General features: G+C 37.3%; 2 protein-coding genes and 1 long non-coding RNA gene across 3 annotated transcripts; all 3 read left to right on the top strand.

Moving 5' to 3' along the window:
* The first annotated feature begins 1371 nt into the window (after positions 1 to 1371).
* Positions 1372 to 6627, top strand: LOC103420079 (probable inactive purple acid phosphatase 16). Its single transcript, XM_070809788.1, has 5 exons — positions 1372 to 1775; positions 2589 to 2813; positions 2915 to 3191; positions 3426 to 3594; positions 6340 to 6627. The coding sequence occupies exons 1-5, from the start codon at positions 1490 to 1492 to the stop codon at positions 6550 to 6552; spliced, it is 1170 nt and encodes a 389-aa protein (XP_070665889.1). The 5' UTR covers positions 1372 to 1489; the 3' UTR covers positions 6553 to 6627.
* On the top strand, positions 4161 to 5299 carry LOC139190072 (uncharacterized). Its single transcript, XR_011574061.1, has 2 exons — positions 4161 to 4492; positions 4791 to 5299. It is a non-coding gene; the product is annotated as an uncharacterized lncRNA (long non-coding RNA).
* A 6932-nt stretch (positions 6628 to 13559) lies between the features above and the next one.
* LOC139190083 (uncharacterized) lies at positions 13560 to 20196 on the top strand. The gene is made up of 3 exons (XM_070809813.1): positions 13560 to 17296; positions 18537 to 18802; positions 19378 to 20196. Exons 2-3 carry the CDS (start codon positions 18771 to 18773, stop codon positions 20093 to 20095), a joined length of 750 nt encoding a protein of 249 aa, XP_070665914.1. The 5' UTR covers positions 13560 to 17296; positions 18537 to 18770; the 3' UTR covers positions 20096 to 20196.
* Positions 20197 to 20953: the final 757 nt, after the last annotated feature.

Raw genomic sequence — 20953 nt, 5'->3', positions numbered from 1 at the left:
CGACACAAGGAGAAGGAGAACAATTAACCGGAAGTCGAAGTCGAACCTCTGATCCAGGTTGATTTCTTGGAAGTCTGATTGCTTACCATGTCTGTTTCCTCTTTCAGTAAATCTTCTAGCTCGGCGACTTGGGGGACTTCTACTATAGGGTTGTATCGCACTTGACTAAGCCCGAAACTACAAGTAAGTTTCAAGTGAAATTGATACATTACCTTTTGCATCTTCATCGATTAAAGACACCACCCCTGGATGAAGGAAAAGTACTTCTAGAGAAGATGCCACATCTACATATGAGACAGATAAGGCAAGTGAAAATGATACCACACTTCGGTACTTAGAAGTTTCGTGATTACTCAATAGCTTGGATCTTGCAAGTCCCCAATCGATGAGCTTCCCTCACTCGGGAACTTAGGGGAGCACTGTTTATACCATACTTGATCAATCCGGAAACTACTGAGCATCGGTCAATGTTATACCGTTAAGGACCCAGAAGAGTTTCCCTCCAACCAGGAGGCCAATCACAGCGTGACACGTGTCGACATCAGAAGCCAATCATAGTGCGACACGTGTCAACATCAGAAGCCAATCACAACACGACACGTGTCAATGTCAGAATGAAACTAGAAACTCTCTTCTATAAATAGAGATCATTCTCTCACAATATTTCCTAATGTCATTTATACTAAATCATTCACTTGTACTCACTAAAGGAGAGCTTGAACCTATGTACTTGTGTAAACCCTTCACAATTAATGAAAACTCCTCTACTCTGTGGACGTAGCCAATCTGGGTGAACCACGTACATCTTGTGTTTGCTTCCTTATCTCTATCCATTTACATACTTATCCATACTAGTGACCGGAGCAATCTAGCGAATGTCACAAACTTAACACTTTCTGTTGTACCAAAGTCCTCACTGATTTTGTGCATCAACAACCCTTTTAAAATCTAATAAAATCGTAGTTGATTACCTTAGGATTCTAAAGTCTTTTAAAATCCTTATATGACTACACCACTTAGTGTTTGACTTTTATTACGCATTTTAATGTGGTCTTTCTGTTGAAACTCTTTCAATAATTTTGTTAGTGTGCAATTGTGACACACATAAAAACATATTTCCAATAACTCTATAATTACCTTAATAATTAAGTTTAATTTCCACAATACATATCTTTTATTTTCAATCATGATATAATTACCACTTAGTATTAGGGTCTAATGCTATTCATTTTTCCTTGTGAACCACATTAAGTTTGATTCTTACAAAAAACGAATTTGAATCATATTAATGCTAGCATATTGTAATATTTTGTCCATTCTCACCCGCTTAGCATAAAATTATAAATAATATTATATTCAGTGTTGGGTAGCATCGGAGAAAAATTGATGAAAAAGACGAAGTTTTGGACACAGGGCCAAGCGGTGGAAGCAGAAAGCCAGGGAGAATTCCGTAATTTCGCCATTTTCCCACCAGAAAGCCACAGCCACTATGAATCTATGGTCATATCGTGAAGGAATGCCGTCTGTCTGCTGGCTGCTGCCCAGTGTAACTCAAGTGATGATAGCTAAACTCTTCTACTTTCTGCTCATCTCCGCCGTCGCTCTACCGACTAAGGCGGAAGAAGGTTGCCATCAGCTACGGTCCACCGCACCGTTCAAGATCGCTCTGTTTGCCGACCTGCATTTCGGAGAGGACGCGTGGACCCATTGGGGTCCACTCCAGGATGTGAAGTCTATCAAGGTCATGTCCTCCGTTCTCGACGATGAAACCCCAGGTGAAGTCATCCATTTTCTCTTTTCATTTCTCATGTGTTGACTTTTGTATGTAGTTTTATATTTAGCTTCCATTTCTTTTGAGACTACAATATCGAGTATCATGTTCGGCTAAGTCACACAATAAGTCAGTAATAATTTAGCGTTGGACTCGTTATTTATGAAAGTCGAGTCTAAGACTTGCCGTTTACAAATGGAGAGGAATTCCAGTAGAGGGCAGTGCTAGTATAAACATGTTCAGGAAAACATGGAGAAAAATGATTTAAACTTGTGGGTGTGTGTTGGTGCTCTATTGTTATTAGAGTATGTCCAGGATTGCTAATGATCCTTTTCATACTAATTGAGATTGATAATCAAAATCTTAACCTTAAATTTTAAGCATATTGTTGCCCTGTGACATGAAATTGGTATTTTGGAAATTGGAAAACAGTGTTAATGTTCAAAATTCGCCTAATCTCGGCCTAGATTTTGGGCACTTTGTTTAGTTTAAACCAACCTAAAGAATGGGCGTTCATTAGGTTAAGTTAATGTTAATCAACATGCGAAGGGCTATCGTTTTCCGGTTTCGTAAAGTTGAATTTGATGATACATATCATCAAGTATATTGTATATTATACAAGATCTTGGTCTGTTCTTTTCCATTTTCTTTGAACCAAATTTATGTTCTTTTTTATGTTTCACATTTCTGGTTGTTGTCTTGAAGCTGGTAGAGTATGAAATTTGTTATTTAATCTAGCCTGTAAACCTGCCTGTCTTACTATGTATTCCCGTTGCTGTGTCGTTATAGATTCTAAGGAATGAAAAGTAAATTGCAGATTTCGTTATCTATCTCGGAGATGTCATCACAGCCAACAATATAGCGATTAAAAATGCAAGCTTGTACTGGGATCAGGCAGTTTCTCCAACAAGAGCTAGGGGTATTCCTTGGGCAAGTGTGTTTGGAAACCACGATGATGCAGCATTTGTGTGGCCAATTGAGTGGTTTTCATCCCCTGGAATTCCTGAAATTCGTTGCCGTGTAGCCAATTCATCATGCTCAGGTGGATGAGAAGTTTTATCTATTATGTTGTTAATTTGATCAATACAGTGAGAAAAACATTTGGATACTAGTTAGTCTAACACAAGGCTGTCTGTTATGAAGGAGAAGAAGAGTGTCGCTTTGAGGGCACACAACGTCTGGGGTTAATGAAAAATGAGATTGAGCGTAACACGCTATCATACTCTCGATATGGTCCTAAAGAACTTTGGCCTAGTATATCCAACTATGTCCTCCAACTTTTGTCGTCCGACAATCCCAAGTCACCTGTGGCATTTTTGTACTTCCTAGATTCTGGTGGTGGTTCCTACCCAGAAATTATATCCAGTGCCCAAGCAGAATGGTTCCGCCAGAAAGCTCTAGAGATGAACCCTGATTCAAGGTAGAAAATTGTGGAACGAACATCATTTTATCCCTTTTTTTTTCACCTTATTGACAAGAGGAACATGGCTTAGCATCAGATTTTTCCTGAGTACAAGTACATATCTCATACCAGAATTTAGAATTTCGACTTTTTTTATTTTGTGCCTGTGCTGAAAGAGATTTACCTGACTGCTTGCCGAGATTTATTGTTCTTCTCTTATTTCTTGTCAATCAAAGAATCCTTATTTGGCAGGGTGCCAGAGATAATCTTTTGGCATATACCAAGTCGTGCTTATAAGAAGGCGGCTCCATGGTTCAGTATACACAAGCCTTGTGTGGGTTCAATTAACAAGGAGAGAGTAGCAACTCAAGAAGCTGAAATGGGTATCATGAAACTTTTGGTTGAAAGGCCTTCTGCCAAGGTGAGTTAGGTCAAATGCTTATCCCTGTTAAAATTTGGCATGCATTCGTGTAGGGCACATCCACCATCATTAGATTACATGTATAATGAAGTTATTAAATATTAACAAACATGAATGTTTAACCGTATCATAAGCTAGGTTTAGTCTTATGAACTTAAATATCAGAAGCTCATAAAGATTTTTTAAATTCAATATTTTCTAAACAAGCTTTGCAACTGCAATATATAAAATCAGGGGCTTCTCGACCCGTTGTGATTTGGTTGAATGCTCTTATTTTAACATTATACCTGAATGTGAGAACCACCTTAGTCACAGATTCTCCATGTTACTGACTTGATATAATTCATGAACATGTTTGGTTAAGTCTTGCCATACATGAGAGTTGTGTTATGTAAAAATTCCAGATGTTAGGTTGGATAGATGCACTGGCCCTAAAGCCTATAGTTTGAGTACCAAACAAGAAGCTAGATTGCTTCTTCCTTGCCACCGTATTTCAAAGTCAATACCCATGGGGCTTGGAAACCTCGTACGTAAGTGGTCATTGGAGTAAAATCAGATGCTAAACCATGTTCCTTATTCTTAACAAAGGCGGTGTCTTGATAGATGTTGAACATTCCCACCTTAACCAATCCTCCTCTGGGGAAGTGGAAGTGGAAGCTGAGGCAATCTTTGTTGGCCTCAATTTAGTGAGTGATACTAGGGTTCTTAATTTGGTTGTGGAAAGTGATTTGAAGTCGTGATTGATTTCATCTCTCGCAAGTCAATCAGGGGCCCTTGGAGAAATTTTCCAATCGTTGAAGCTATCTGGAGGAAAGCTGCATCTTTTACCAAGTGTGATGGAATTCACCGTGAGGCAAATCAAGCAGCTCATGTGGCAGCATCATTGGGAATCAAGAGGGTGAGTTGTCAGTTGTCACCATTGGGCCTCAAGGCCACCTCCCTCTCTTTTGTTGGTTCTGTCTCGAGGTGGCTTGCCATGTCTACCTGTTTAAATCTGTTGTAGAATGGAAGATGGAGTGTAATTCCTCTTCCCTTTTCTTTTGGTTGCCTTTTGGCATAGGTAGTTGATGTTAGTGATCTGTTGGTGTCGTCAGTGACTAGACTGGGCATCACTAGCACGTTCTTTTTTATTGTATCTCCTCCCTGCTCTTTGCTTGACTATGTTTGCCAGATTTATGAAATATTTCCATTGACAGAAAAAAAAAGGTGGGGCGGTGAAGCATCAACACTTACATAAAATGGGTGTAGCGGAGATGAGAATGCTTCGTTGGATGAGAATGCTTCGTTGAAGGAAAGATGAGAGAAAATCGATTACGGTGGTTTGGACATGTGAAACGAAGGCCTACTGACGCTCCGGTTAGAAGATGTAAAGGGACGAAGGGTAAGAGGAAGACCTAGGAAGATTTTGGAAGACTCTAAGAAAAGACGTAGAGTATTTGGATCTAACGGAAGACGTGACACAGAACCGAGTGCAATGGCGTTCTAGGATTCATATAGCCAACCCCATTTAGTGGGAAAAGGCTTTGTTGTTGTTGTTGACCAAAAAAAGAGGTTTAGGTTGGATGTTCCAACCTTAACATCCTTCTGCAAATAGAGGAACATCGAAAGAGAAAAAATGAATACTGAAGAGGGAGCAGCCAACTGAAATGCTCCTATGTAGCATCCAACAGGTCAACTACATGTATTCCTGTGGGGATTGGCATTATGGAATGGACTAGTTGAGTGATCGCTTAGGAAAATCAACTGGATCTGTATTAGTTCCTAAGAAATATAACTAAACCGTTGCTTTAAACTAATTGATGGAGCTCAGGAATAAAAACCAATACACCCCCATTTCAGAGATGATGGGAGGGATGGAGAGTTCTAATTTCACAATCAGACTGCCAAACATTGTCAAATGATAACCAAGATACATTGACTGAGTGTACCACTGGTAGTGAAAAAAACATGGCAAGCGACTTGCATCCAAAGGTATTAGTGCTTAGGTTTAAATTTTCTGTTCAAATCCTAGTTGGTTCTTGGCAATTCTAGAGTCTACAGATTCATGGTTTGCTTTGTACTGACGTTTTTGGTCGAACCATAACTTTCATCATAAGTTTTTGCATGCTGGAGAAGGTGATATCCATCTGTTCTCTAGTGACTTGCGCTGAATTCTCTTTCTTGCTCGACTTGTCTGATATATGTAAATGATAACAGTCTTTGCTTATTGTGTAAAATGCAGCAGTGCAACTATCGTAGCAACCAATTGATTTTCCTATCATGAGAAAACAACGGAACAATTTGGGATAGTTCTATTCAGACACACACACACACCCCTCCCAATTCTATGACAATTTCCTTTAGCCTTTAGGAAACGAATATTTGTTAATAAGTTATTAGTGATAGAAGCATATCAAATTGATGATTCCTAAAGTTAATGTTCTGTACTATTCTATTCTGAATTTCCGACAAACTCAGTCGTGATCCTTCCAGTTGACAATCGTACATTGCAAAAGCATGAAACTTGCAATCTTCTTGCAGTCTTCCTGAAGTCAATGTTGTGTTTCTTTCTGTGTCTTGACTTAGCTTTGCCCCTTAAATTTTATTTATATGATACTCTATATGTTTCTATTTGTTCCCACCTTGAATTACTGTCTGAATCAAGTCACCGAAAATTTATAGAATGGCGAAACGTACCATAGGATACAGTCAGATGATATACTTTTATGTTAAATTGATCTATTCATTTTCTTTGGGTTGTTGCAGGCAATATTTGTAGGACACAACCATGGATTAGACTGGTGTTGCCCCTACGAAAAACTGTGGCTATGTTTTGCTCGGCATACCGGTTATGGTGGGTACGGAAACTGGGACAGAGGAGCTAGAATTGTGGAAATCACCGAGCAGCCTTTCTCTGTTAAATCTTGGATAAGAATGGAGGATGGTAGTGTACATAGTGAAGTTGTCTTGAGTCCTTGAAAACTATTCCCTTTTAACTACCAACAGAAAGAGTAAAAATCTTGAAAAAAAATAATACATGTATATTTACGAAAACCATATTTGTATGTACTTGTATATAAATCAATGTATTAAAAGCGTGAGGTGTGGGTGAGGCGTCCGAGGTGAAGCCCGGCCTAGGCGTGAGGCGAAGCCTTACGGGATTAAATTTTTTTATATATATATGATTTATATATTATACATTAATGTGTAAAAAAATAATACTTTGTAAAATAAACATCCATTCTCAATTTATCATTCAAATCCATAGTCATTCAAAAGATAATATCATCTAAATTTATCATTCAAACGTAATATCATCTAAATTCATCATTCAAAATGTAATACAAACAAAGAAATCAATCATTCATTCAAAAGGTAATTTCTCACCAACAATTTATTAATTTATACACCAACCATTCTGAGTCAAATGTTGCCCCAGATTTATGGCACTAGACAGTTGGAGTCAGAAGCACTTTTCAAGAACTTACCCGGTACAGATGGTGAGAGCAGGTTTATTTCAGTAAAATTATTTAAAGTTTAAAAAGAAATAAAAGAATTAAAAGACCTGCCTTTATCCTTGACTGTTCCATATCTCATACCCAAAACTACTACATTGTAGTATCGCACCTAACCCTATCCCAGAATGCTCCCTCTTTCCTACCCCTACCCCAAATTGCTCCTCAACTCCCATATCAAGCCAAAAGTATTACATCACGACTCATAGTTCACACCAGTGTTTGACGGCGGCGTGGCAACCGTTGCTGCTCCAAGCGGGCGGCGACTGCTGTTTTGGTGCGCTAAAGAAGAGGGTGAAGAAAGCAGAGGATGATCGAAGGTATGTATGGTCCTTGTATGGTGGATTTCTGGAATTAAAACTCAAAACCCTTACCCAAACGACGTTGTTTTGGGTTTGGGTGGTTTAAAATAAAAAAATAAAAAATAAAAAATAAAAAGGGCAAACAAGGCACCTAGACGCCTTGAGGCGCGCCTCCGCTGCCTCAGCGTCTCCAACGAAGCCTTTTGCCCATTCCATCAAAACTGAGGTGTTAGCCTTCACGCCCAGAGGCCCCCTAGGCGCGCCCCAGAGGCTAGTTTTTTAAAACATTGATATAAACTATATTCATCTTTTTTTTTGTGTGTATATATATCAGTGCTTCAATTCAAGTGTATTATTTTACCTTTTTGTTTTCCATTTCAGTATTTTTTGTAGTAAAAAATACCTGCTTTGTATTAAGGGTGATGCTAGGGAGACTAATTTGTAGATCATATATTGTAAACCAAATGACATGAAAGTTTATGATTGGATTATTACTTAATTGTTGATTAACATGCTTATTTTTTATTGATGACATATTATTTAGTTTGTAATTTAATCTACAAATTTCGTCTACATAGTATTACTCTTGTATTAAACCAAAGAATTAGTGGACCACTTGCATAATTGGTTCACATGTACAAAATATTTAAAGGGAACTTTAATGAAAAACTTCCGATATTTGTTCATTTTAACGAAAAACCATATTTTTACACTAAAAAGTCAATCATGGTACTATTCACTTTACCCTTTATTTTGTCTTTATTATTAAAACTCAAACTTTTCAAGCTCTTTTCATTAGTTTTTCTAATATTTAAACCCAATTAGCCAAAAGTTTAATTAGAAAACAACATAAAAAGATAAAGAAAAAGTAGCTTATGTTGCAATCCTATTAGATTAGAAATGTGATTGTGTAAATCCTAGTATATCTTGGAAATATTCCTATTAGGAGTTGATTGCCTATTAAATGTTGTAATCCTAAAGAGAAAGGTCTTTACCTATCCTACTACTATAAATAAAGGCACAATGAGATGGAATAGAACACACCCACAATTACACATCTCTCTCTTCTTCTTCTCCATTGCCGCACATTTTTCTCTCTCTATCGCCTCCATAATTGTTCAGTAAATTATGCCTACAACACGTTATCAGCACGCTCTTGATGTTGTGCTAAAGAGAGTTTGATCTTCAATCAGGGGAGTATTACGTTTTAATCATTCTTTTTATGATTAATTTATTATTTTATTGAATTGAACTACATGCTATTGATTCAATTTAATTTTTCTGTGTTGAACGTGATACAACACTTTGGAGATGCAATTCCGACTTTCCAAGAAGAATCTTCTACAAATTCAAAGGCTTTTGTTGTTTTCTGCCAATCAGGTACGCTTAAAATAAAGTAAGATATTTGAAACGACCTTGAAGCATGAAAACATTCCTGATGATGCATGAACCCCCTATATTTATATTTTTCTTCCGATATATATATATATATATATATATATATATATATATATATATATATATGTCAATATATATATTTGTTTCATGCATTACGTAATTAAATCGCTATGAGGAATTTGTGAGTCAAAGAATCGAAATAAAATAGAAGCAATTAGGGTTTTTCAAACCCTAGATTTTGAAAAAAAAAAAAAAAGGAAAATCGTTGAGCCGCGCCTAGCTAGCCTGAAGCCAAGCCAACTCAGCAGCTCCATTTTTTTTGGGTTTTTCTGTGCACGACACGATGGGCTTTTTTTACTTGACAAACTTGCAGCCTTAGGCTCGCATATCACAAGTCTGCTGCTTCTGATTTTTTACTTTTATTTTGGCTTGCATCCCAGCCTGTCCTGGGTTACACAGCCAGCAACCTAATACTGCTGGGCTACTCCTCTTTTCCTTGGCCTGTGATTGCAGTAATCCTGCAATCTAACTTTTGCAATTTGTTAGGCTGCCTGCAGCAGCCTTACACGGCCCACTTTCTTATTGCAAGCCTGCAGCTTGCACACGCTGACTGGGCTGCCTTTCTTTTTCCTAGGATTTTGGTAGTATGGACCACTAGTCCCCAGAGTGAAAAACTCTAGCAATTCGCTGGGCTGCCTTCTATTACAACCCAAGCCCAGGTTAGGCTTCCTTTTTGTCACGGCTCACAACCCAGTTTGCTAGGGTTGTTATTTATTTAACCCGAGCCCAATTTGGGCCTTATAATTTATTTGTGAGGCCTACAGCCAACATTAAATAATTAATGGGCCTAGACAAATTTTATTTTTTGCTTCTACAATCGACCTCGAATGGTACCGATCTATTGAATTAATTAAAAATGACCTGCAATCCATTAATCTGATAATTAATCCAAAATTATTGACCTGAATATCACTTTTGGACATTAACGATTCAATAATTTATTTTTATACTTTGAATCGTTGACTTACTTTCGTAGTCCTGAAGCATTCACACTTGAGTTCCCGAAGAACCTCAAATCCACTACACTTAGTTGTATATTGCATTATGTGTTCTTGCAAGAACCTCTCTTTTATGAACTAAACGTTCATAAACTAAATTGAACCTATAGTTTAAAATTTAGTGCATTTGAAACCCGAAGTTTTCATAAAACAATACACCCATGAAAACCTGACGTTTGTTTCATGAAAACCATGTCTTAGAACTTGAATGTTCTAACTTTGATGCTTATGGATGATTCATTCCCATAGCACCAATCACAATCTTGTTCCCTCCAATTCAGTGGATTGTCGAATTGTCATAAGTTTGATTTTCTAGAATTGGACATTTTCTATTAGAAACCACTTTATGTGGGGTACAAGACGTGAATCTCCACTTGACTATCAAGAAGCTGAGAAACCATTGAAGCCAACAATGGCATGGAAGAGCTAAATAAGCTTCCGTCATGATCTTCATTCGAAGACTTATGCTCAAAGCATTACAAATGGAAATACCTCCCGATCGAGGATTCCATGGCTCTTTGGCTCGCTTCTACGGACCGTCTAATCATGAAGGACATTGCCTGAAGCACACCATGATTATGTCCATGAATGAATACAATTCTGAAGTTTATAAATCCGATCAATTTTTTTACTAAAGAAAACTTTTCTTGTCCTTCCATGTTTCTAACTCACCCTTGAAGCAGCAATGTAGAAAACGAAAGTTTACCAAATTCTCGGATCTGATTACTACCACAAACGTGAGAAAAAGGTATGGATCCAGTTCGGCTGGAGTCTACCGAATTGCTCGACCCAGTTTGATCAAAGCTTATCGAATGGTGATACACTGCTTTGGCAGGGATACACCGAATGACATATTCTCTCACAACCAATTTCGAGTTTGTTTTTACAACATATGGTAGAATCAGGGCCTACCAAGGTGTGGCATCATGCCCGAAGCATCATCCTTGGTACCTAAGACCTAAAACTTCAAGAATAAGGGAAAATATTGTCGAACCTTAACCCTGCAGAATCTACTTCCTTCTGAATGGAATAGATCATTAGTTATGCACCTGTTCGTGCCCTTACCAATGTTGTTAAGGAGTACCATTCTAATAGTCAATATGTGAGACTAATTTTGCTCCACCAAACACTGTTGGAATAGCAGAATTTTGACATGGATAGCCTTGTTGGCCGAATCCCCCTTAGTAAACCATTTAATTTGTGAACATTTTTTCATGGTCTTGGATTCACGTTTGGTGTATGTTTTACTTATGAATAATCTTATTGATATTGCCAATTAAACACGTGATTAGGTAGGAATGTGGGAAAGTTAGTTGTTTGGATGAATGCGTACTACGCACACTAACTTTACACCTAAATCAAATCTCTAACAACGACTTCAAGTCTATCCAACCTGATTAAGAGCATTGGCACGCTCCTCGTTGTATGAATGGTACTGCATCACCATTTAAGGGACCTTAAATTCTCCCTGACGTTGAGTTTTTAAGGATATTTGAGATGACAATAATCATAAATGAAATCACTAAAGAAAATAGAGTGAAATATCTTTGCACCACCTCCAAAAATAAGCCTAAAGCTTTGATTTGGGGCCAATGGGTTGTCTCCCAACTGGGTATACACCACATGTGGCCAGCTTGGAGTTGGGTGATTGAGCAATTTACTTGTTTTAGCACTACCTTTTGGGACACTTAGGTCGAACAATGATACTACGACGCATCTTCTTACCCGAAGTAAAGATCTTATGCCTACAAGCACACTTTGCCAAGCCTGCTCATTAGGGAAATTGATTTTCTATATCATTTCTTGCAAAGATACGAAATCACCTTTTTTTTTTCACAATGGATTCAAGGGAATATATGTTGACTAATATAACCAAAACGCGGACCATACAAATACTTATGGTTTTGGTTGATGAATCGACAAACTGGTCACATGTTTGTCCACACACATTGCTGCTAAACCTCCTGGCTGATTAAGGGTCCACCACCCTACTTATCCCTTAAGGTCCGGGAGACTGGATAATGCCAGAGAATTTATATCAACGGTTTTCGATAAAATATTGCATGTCGTTTTGGGTTTATAATTGAACATTGAAATTCCCATGTTCACCTCAAATAGCCTTGCCTAACGATCATAAAGCGCAATTTGAATGATCGCCCGAATTTTGGTAAACATACCAAGTCTTCAGTTTCTGCCTAGGGCTATGCAATCCTTGTACATAGTTATGTTGGTCCGTCTTGAGGCCCATTGCCACCCAACCTATATGACATTACAGTTGGTTACTGGGTACGAACCTGACGATTTTCATATTTACGTATTTAGGTGTGCATTCCATGTGCCAAGTTGTGCCGCCGCAACGTACCACCATGGGTCCTAAAAAAAGGATGTGTTTCTTTTGTCGATCATGATTCTCCTTCACACTAGCTCTCTTAGAGCCCTTGCATGCGATCTCTTTACCGCTCATTTGCGAGTTGTCACTTTAATGAGACAGTCTTCCCGCCGTTAGGGGGAGATTAAAATGTCAACGTTCCTAAAGAACGGTACGAATTTACGTGGACGTTGCCCACTATGTCTCATCTTGATCCCCGTACCGCACAAGTATGATAAGCAAGTGCGAAAAATTCTAGATTTTAGAATGTTGCTCCAGGCGCATTCCTTTGATCTAACTAAAGTGACGAGATCATATACCAGCTGCAAACATGATTGCAAGGATAGACGTATTTAACGGACGTTAACTCAACATCCCCGGAGGGTATACTACCTTTGTTGGACGGTTTGGACTCCCCTGTTGGACGGTCCGGTACACTGGCAGATAGCCAATCAATCTGTCTTGGCTTGGAGCACGACAAATCATTTGGTTTATAGGATTTACTTCCCTAGAAGAGGAAAATACGGCACAATAATGAATCTAAACTCGGTCACTGTCTCAAATCATTTCCATCTCATGAGATTAATCCGGATTTCTCCCGAGACTTAAAGTTCTTAGTCCAGTATACTAGTTTGGATGAGCTAAATGGAATTGAAATGAGATTATCATCGATGACGTTTTTACTTATATGGTAGCTACCGACATAAATGAAAAGCGACGATATCGAACCGTGTTCCGTTGATTAAGTGACAATGTAGAACTAATTGGACAACTGAAATTACAATCCAGGTCAAATTCCTTACCAAAGTGTGTACTGGACCTGTTGTCTCTACACTGCCCAAGATAACCTTGTTGTGTTACAAGTGGGAAAGGAAGCATTATGAGATGAATGAAATAATGCAATATGATACACGCCTTACGACACAAGGTTTCTCTCAAAACGTCATGTGATTGATAGCAGCATGATGAAATGTGGTTAGTGTTTTCTCCATGGGGATATAGATACAAAGATTTACATGTAAGTTCCCAAAGAATTACATGGGCTGGTTTAAATAGTTCCAAAACCATGGAACACCCTCTTAACTTATTTGAGGCGTTCACTTACAATCCGACGGATGTGGTATACCCGTCTAAGTGATTATTTGATCAGTCAGGGATATGAATTATGCCTTTGCGTGTTAAACTATGAAGTCTTATTCCAAATTGCTAGAGTTACAGTTTATGTCGTCGACACGAATCTCACTAAGACTCCGGAAGAGCTTAAGAAAACTGCCTCGCACCTGAAGATGGAATTTGAGATGAAAGATCTTGGGAAAACTCCTTTATGCCTTGACTTGAAGTTGAAGCATGGTTCTGACAGTATTTTGGTCTACCAGTCGAACTACACCTCGAATGTGTTACCTTTAAGTATACCTATGATCGTCTATACGTTATATGCAAATGAGACCTTTGAAGAGATTATGGAATCTGAAATTCCATATCTAAAGTTCAACTTTGCGCTTCGTTGTACTTAGCTCATTGTATTTAGACAGGACATCTCATTTGCTGTTCATCTTGGTAAAGATGCAGCATCGCGCTTACACATAACCACTGAATTGGTATTAAAGATGTACCTTGAAGGTACTACGAGGGCAAATCCCAACACATCTCAGCGGATCCAACCCCCCTGATCCTAAAAATGATGTTTGCCTTGTTTGTTATGCTGACGCAAGTTACTTATCAAACTCGCACAAGGCAAAATCCCAAAATGATTATGTCTTTACCGTTAGGGATATCACAATATCTTGGAGGTCCATGATATGACCTTAGTTGCAAAATATTCGAATCGTTCCAAGACTCACCTTGCTTCACTATGCCACAAGTGAGACATGGTTAGGAGTTCTTGTTGAGCATATTCGAAGTAATTGCTGTGTTTTCATCCATCGTTGAGTCCCAACGACGATCCATGAAGATTATGCTGCATGTGTCAACCCGACCAAGCCATGATACATCAACAAAGTCAACACCAAGACATATTATGTCTACATCTACATTAGCACAACATCAAGAGATTGAAGTCATGCAAGCCGATCCCAGACAACCTTGCTGACCTCTACATGATGTTACTGCCGAAGTCAACCTTCTAGAAGCTTGTCCGAGGAATTGGTATGCTTAACTATCCTATGCAATGCTTGTAGTTCTCATTTGGAAGTTATGTCAAACTCAGGGAGAGTATCCAGAAGTATACTCACTTGATCTTAATGTACTCTTTTTCCCTATGATTAGGAGCATTTTTTCCACTAGTTTTTTGCTACCTAACTAGGTTTTAATGAGGCACCCATTCTGGGTTGATCATACCCTTGATAGCTCTTCTACTTGCATCCAAATAACGTATAGTTTTGACTTAATGCAACTTCTCACTTTTCTCCTTAGTTTATGGGTTTTTCTCCCACCTTGGGTTTTACCATAGCGAAGTTTTGTGAGTTTTACTTTTTATGCATTCTTCCGTTGATTTGAGACTCGCATTTACTCATTGTGTCGATGACTTCATCAATTGTACTTGCTTCATCACTGAAGACCTGATGCGCCATTTACTTGAGTATTTACACACTCAAGGGGGAGTGTTGCAGTCCTATTAGATTAGGAATGTGATTGTGTAAATCCTAGTATATATTGGAATATCTCTTATATTCCTATTAGGAGTTGATTACCTATTAAATGTTGTAATCCTAAAGGGAAAGGTTTTTACCTATCCTACTACTATAAATAAAGGCACAATGAGGTGGAATAGAACACACCCACAATTACACATCTCTCTCTTCTTCTTCTCCATTGCCGCACCTTTTTCTCTCTCTATCGCCTCCATAATTTTTCAGTAAATTATGCCTACAACAGCTTAAATATATTGTTGGTTCTCTTATTTCTTTTCTGTCCGTTAAGCTGAAAGCATAAAGCAAAGGAAAGAGATCCTCTCCGGATCTCTTCCATTAAGGCCATCGGATTAAATGATTTGGACCTTCCAAATTTCATCCAACGACCAAGAATTATCATAGCTTTTAAGAGGTCAAAACAGGTGGATCATTAGATGAAATTTGGAAGGTTTGGAATACTTGATTCGGTAGCCTTGATGGAAGAGATTCGGAGATGATCTCTTTCCGAAAGCAAATGCTCAATATTGTGTGGTTAACATTATTTTAAATTGCCACTCAAAGTTTGAAAATTCAGGAAAGAAGAAATGCATGCATCAATATTGTGGGCATGTTTCATTCTTTTCTCCTTTTAGGTAACTGAACAAGTGAGATAAAACATAATTTTTTAAATTCGAGGATACTGGATATCTAATCTAATTAGATTATGAAAACGATAAATTTGAATTTTAGTGCAAATAGTAATACACTGCTCTAAATAACTCTGATGTAAAAAACTAAAAAAAGGAAAATGCATATTCATTTGAATATTTATATGCTTACATTCCATGGGTCAACCTCTTAAAAGTTAAAACCGATGATTAGTTTGACTCGTGTTCCCAAATCTTATCATGTATATACAACAAAGCTTCCCTAAAGGATACATAAATATTAGCAGCAGTTCGATTTTAACATGGGCTACTTATCTTTTCTCAAAAGCAACAGTCGTCGAGAATAAAATTGGGGAAATCAAATACCAAAAATATATCAATGATCGAGGCAATTAATAATCTCTTAGAGCAATTTTACCCCAAGTAAATTATCAAAGCAAATATTGTCCAGAGCATTGAACTAAAACAATTTCTGCTTTATTGAACAGTAACTGCTTAAGCAATTTCCTTAGGACGGAGTTGCTCTTAGATTATTAGGAGTTGGGACAACTCATTGAATCTAAGCACAAGTTGCAAAAAGTTCCGCACATTGATAAAAATCTTAAAACATGGAAAATTGAACAGCTCAAGAGGTATTTTAGTCTCACTTTTGCCCGCCGGGGACAATTGAGAGGATTAGGATTGTGACGAAAGTTGTCATTTGACAAGTCAAAACTCACACACACATGTATATAGTGTCACATTACTGGCAGAATTAAATAGAAGGAGAGGGAGACCAATCTTAATCAGGGTGGTGCTGTTCACACTATTTTTTATTTATACACTCTTTTCATTTTTGATCGTCAGATCGAATTAATTAAAGAAGATTTAATTGACAAAAATTAACATATAATGTGTTAAAGATAAAAATAGGTATGTAGATAGCATCACTTTTTAATTATATTTAATCACAGACTTTATTGGTGCAATTTGTATATCATTGTCGTGAAAATACTCGGTCCCTTCTGCCGACCAAAAGCCTTCCAAGCTCTGTAAAATTGATAAAACAAACTCTTTTTGAAATTGATATAGAAAAAGACGTATGGTTATGAGGAAGTATTAAACCATCTCCAATGGTGACCTAAAACCTAAAAATAATTAGCTTAGAAAATTTAGGTTTTAGCCCAGAAACAAAATTCTATGGAGTCAAGTTCTTCGAGTTAGCTCAAGTGGTGGTGAAAGAAGACGGCATAATGAGTTAAACTAGATAATAGGGAGGTGGGTTTATCACAAAACTTTTAGTGCAATTAGAAGTAGAATCATTTAATATAAGTCAAATTTTGTTTTGTATATCTTCCGATACAGGATTCTTGTATGTCCAACAATATCGATGCAGCTAAAGGTTGAACTTATTCTTAGCCAGGTTTGCCACTATATAGTAACAGTTGAGTTTATCTTAGAATGCAAGAGATTAAAAGAGGAGCACGTAATATTAAGTTTTAACGATTATTTACCATGCAATGCAATATATATAGAGTATCCAGGTTCTACTTATAAGTGGACCAAACCAAAACATGATTATTTTGGCCTCGCACTTGTTAGACATTCTTAACATGATTACAACTAGTGTTAGGGTAATTTCACGAAAGCAGACATTTGGACTCGTCAATGGTGGTTGATGAATTGACGGTTGATGATGGAGAGCAAGCAAGGGCCCCTGTCAAGTTAAGCAGACTCCTTAAACCATCACACCAGCTGCTGTCATGAGTCTTCAGTCATCCCAAACTAAGTACGTACCTGCAGCAGGAGCCATTAAACTAGAAAGAGTAATCTCTCTCTCTCTCTCTCTCGTTCATTTTTGTGCTTCAAGGCTTAAAGCAAAGAAACCATGGAAAACCTATATATATGGAGTATCAAGATTCATGCATGACGATGATTGAAGTTGTTTTTAATAGGTTTTGGACATTGGAGTGTAGTTCTTCGTCTAGATTAATCTGTCAAGTGCATACGGACCTTAATATACATATGAATAAATAACATATGTATAAAGTAATACAGTAGTTCAAGCGAGTGGTTAGCACCTGAAAAATAAACGACATTGCTTAACATCGTAATAGATTAAGATTCAAGATGGTCTTAGTACAATGATGTGCCGGATTTGCCCTTGCTATCCAGGTGTCCATGATGGGTGGAGTCTTTCTTTTGGTCTGTTCATCGTTTTTTTGAACCCAACTATGGCGAAGGTTATGCACATGTCGGTCATTCAACTTTCTCTCTAAGAGCAACTCCAGCCATTCTTGTTGCTCGGGGGACAGGCTCTAGGAAAGGGCCCGAGGGCCGGTGGGAGGAGGTCCAGCGGTGAAGGGCCCGAGTGAGGGTGGGAGCCCGAGTTGCAGGCCCGTGGAAAATTAACAGGCCTGGTCCCCGAGCCTTGTGACGTCACGCTGATGCAAGGGCTGGGTCCGGCCTTTTTTTTATATTTTTTTTGTGTCAGGCGCGTGCCCCTCACTCGCGAGTAGGGGCACATCGCCCGACAGGATTTCAGGGGGGAGGGCCCGCGCGCTCAGACATCCCAGTTATCGTTGGGAAGCCACGTGGCTTCCCACGGTCCGTTCGATCCCAACGGTTCTTTAATAAGAACCGTCTGATTTGCAACGGTAATAAAAAAAAAAAAGCTGATTTTATATCAACCGTTCGATTTGAGATCAACGGTTGATATTAATCTGCTTTATAAATTAAAAAAAAATAGTTTTAAAATTAAGAAAAGTTACTGTTGTGACACATGGCACAATCTAGAGTGTTGGAATTCAAAAATTTTTAAATCCAATGGCAGAGATTAATTATTCGAATAAAAATTTAAAAAAAATTGTAAAAAATCCGAAAAAATTGTAAAAAATCTAAAAAAAAATTTGTAAAAAATTGTTTTTACTTTTCTATAAATACCACTTCTTCTCCATCTACTTTACACCACAATTTCATATTTTCTCAACTACTTTCAATCAAATTCCTATCTTTCTCTCAAAGTTTCAATCCAATTATTTTTCCACAAAATGACTACTGATGCAGGTACGAATTGGTCGCTTCTTGAAGATGTTGCGTTGTGCACTAGCTGGGTTGAAGTTACTCATAATTCCCTTACGGGTAATGAGATGCAGTTGTGAGAAATGTGGAGTTTAATTCATACCAAATTTCTTGAGCAAATAGGTGGGAAAAAAACCAAAGAATCGATGTCCAGTCGTTGGAAAATACTTTGCCATTCCTTTAGTACGTGGAGAGATGCCTTGACACAAGCTAATAGTAATGTTTGAAGTGGGGCAAATTATGCGGATGAGGTAAGAATATATTATAATTATTTGTTTATATTACTATTTTGTTACCTAATTTGATTATAATTATTTGTTTGTATTATTTATTTGTTACCTAATTTCATTATTATTATTTGTTTGTATTATTTATTTGTGACCTAATTTCATTAATATTATTTGTTTGTATTATTTATTAGTTACCTAATAATTTCATTAGTATTATTTGTTTGTATTATTTATTTGTTACCTAATAATTTCATTATTATTATTTGTTCGTATTAATTATTTGTTACCTAATAATTTCATTATTATTATTTGTTTGTATTATTTATTTGTTACCTAATAATAATTTCATTATTATTATTTGTTTGTATTATTTATTTGTTACCTAATAATTTCATTATTATTCATTTGTTTGTATTATTTATTTGTTACCTAATAATTTCATTATTATTATTTGTTTGTATTATTTATTTGTTACCTAATAATTTTATTATTATTATTTGTTTGTATTATTTATTTGTTACCTAATAATTTCATTATTATTATTTGTTTGTATTATTTATTTGTTACCTAATAATTTCATTATTATTCGTTTGTAGCAACTTCAAGCACAAGCATGCTGCCAAAATCAAATCAAGAAACAAATCATTCCACCGGTGGGAATGTTGGAATATTGTTAAAGATTGTCCTAAATTCAAAGTTGTGCCTGTTGGTCCAGAAGTATGCATGAACAGCACCCCTCTACACAGCACCTTTGTACACAACACCCCTCCACACTCTACACCCGATCATGGCTCCTATGTTGATGAAGAAGATGGAAAAGAAATGCCTGAAACGCCCATTCTTGAACAAGCGTCGGGGTCGACCCGTTATCCAATTAGGCCTCTAGGTAAGAAGGCTTCAAAGAGGAAAGGGAGTGCTTCCAAGAATGATTATGGAAAGTACATGCAAGAACTTGCTCGTCAAGGTGAATTGATGTTGGCATGGGAATTGGCAAAATATGAGGCTGAAAAGGCTAGAGATGAGGCAAAAGCTGCAGCTATTCAACAAGCATTTCAAGCTGAACAGAGGGAAAGAGAGCTACTTAGGCAAGAAAGGGAGTTGCTTAAAGAAGAAAGAATTGCACAACGAGATCGTGACATTATGAACACGCGTTTAGAAGGGATGTCTCCAAATTCTAAATATTTTTGGCAATCGGAGAAAGCGGATGTGGTGCAAAGGAGGCGTGCAAGAGAAGCGAGATCAAGACAAGATGGTCCTAGCACAACAAGACAAGATGATCCTAGCACCATAGATTGGCTAAGTGGTGATGAATAGGGTACTTTTTGTAATTGGAGCCCATAGTTTTCCAATAACTTTGGGTTGTAATTTATTATTTATATTGTTTCCAATTTATTGAAGTTAGTACTTTATTTAAAGTGAGAGTACATTTATTTAATTTCGTAATATATTTATCCTAATAATAGAATATTTATTCATCAAATTGTTCACGTATAATGAAATTATAAAACACACCAAATAAAACTTAAAAACTCACCAATTGGAATTACATAAACACACCAAATAAAATTACATAAAAATACGAAATAATAAAAAACTCACTACAAAAAACACACCAAATAAAATTACATAATCATACGAAATAATAAAAAACTCACTACAAAAAACACACCAAATAAAATTACATAAACACACCAAATACAAACAAACATACTAAATAAACTTAAGTATCTTCAGCTTGTTTCAATGCCCACTGGTGCTCTATCAAGTCAATTTGCCGATCATTGTGCATAGATGACCTTTGAAGTGCAGTATATCGTTGAATGACCCTTTCATTGTAACGTCCATCCCTTTCTAATGGCTCGTGTTGCTCGAGTTCTTCGGTGGCATCATGCACACAATGTATCCGTGTTCTTGAATTGTTCATCGTGTCTGGCTCTGGCTCATATTCATCAACCGCATCATAATCGAACTCATCTTCCACAATCATGTTGTAAAGAATGACGCACGTCATCATGATGGATCAAAGTGACTCTACATCGAACATTCTGGTAGCACCCCTGACGATCGCCCAACGAGCTTGAAGGATACCAAAACAACGTTCCACATCCTTCCTGCACCCTTCTTGACAGCTTGCAAAGTGTTTTTCCTTTGCACTTCGCGGACGTGGCACTG

Source organism: Malus domestica, chromosome 12, assembly GCF_042453785.1.
Source record: "Malus domestica chromosome 12, GDT2T_hap1".
Lineage (NCBI taxonomy): Eukaryota > Viridiplantae > Streptophyta > Magnoliopsida > Rosales > Rosaceae > Malus > Malus domestica.
This window is presented reverse-complemented; position numbering and strand designations above follow the sequence as displayed.

Coding starts and splice junctions, on each gene's coding strand:
- LOC139190083 (XM_070809813.1), top strand. CDS start 18,771: ATGTTTGAAGTGGGGCAAATTATGCGGATGAG. Junction 18,803..19,377: donor GGGCAAATTATGCGGATGAG/GTAAGAATATAT, acceptor ATTCGTTTGTAG/CAACTTCAAGCACAAGCATG.
- LOC103420079 (XM_070809788.1), top strand. CDS start 1,490: ATGAATCTATGGTCATATCGTGAAGGAATGCCGTCTGTCTGCTGGCTG. Junction 1,776..2,588: donor TCTCGACGATGAAACCCCAG/GTGAAGTCATCC, acceptor AGTAAATTGCAG/ATTTCGTTATCTATCTCGGA. Junction 3,595..6,339: donor TTGAAAGGCCTTCTGCCAAG/GTGAGTTAGGTC, acceptor GGGTTGTTGCAG/GCAATATTTGTAGGACACAA.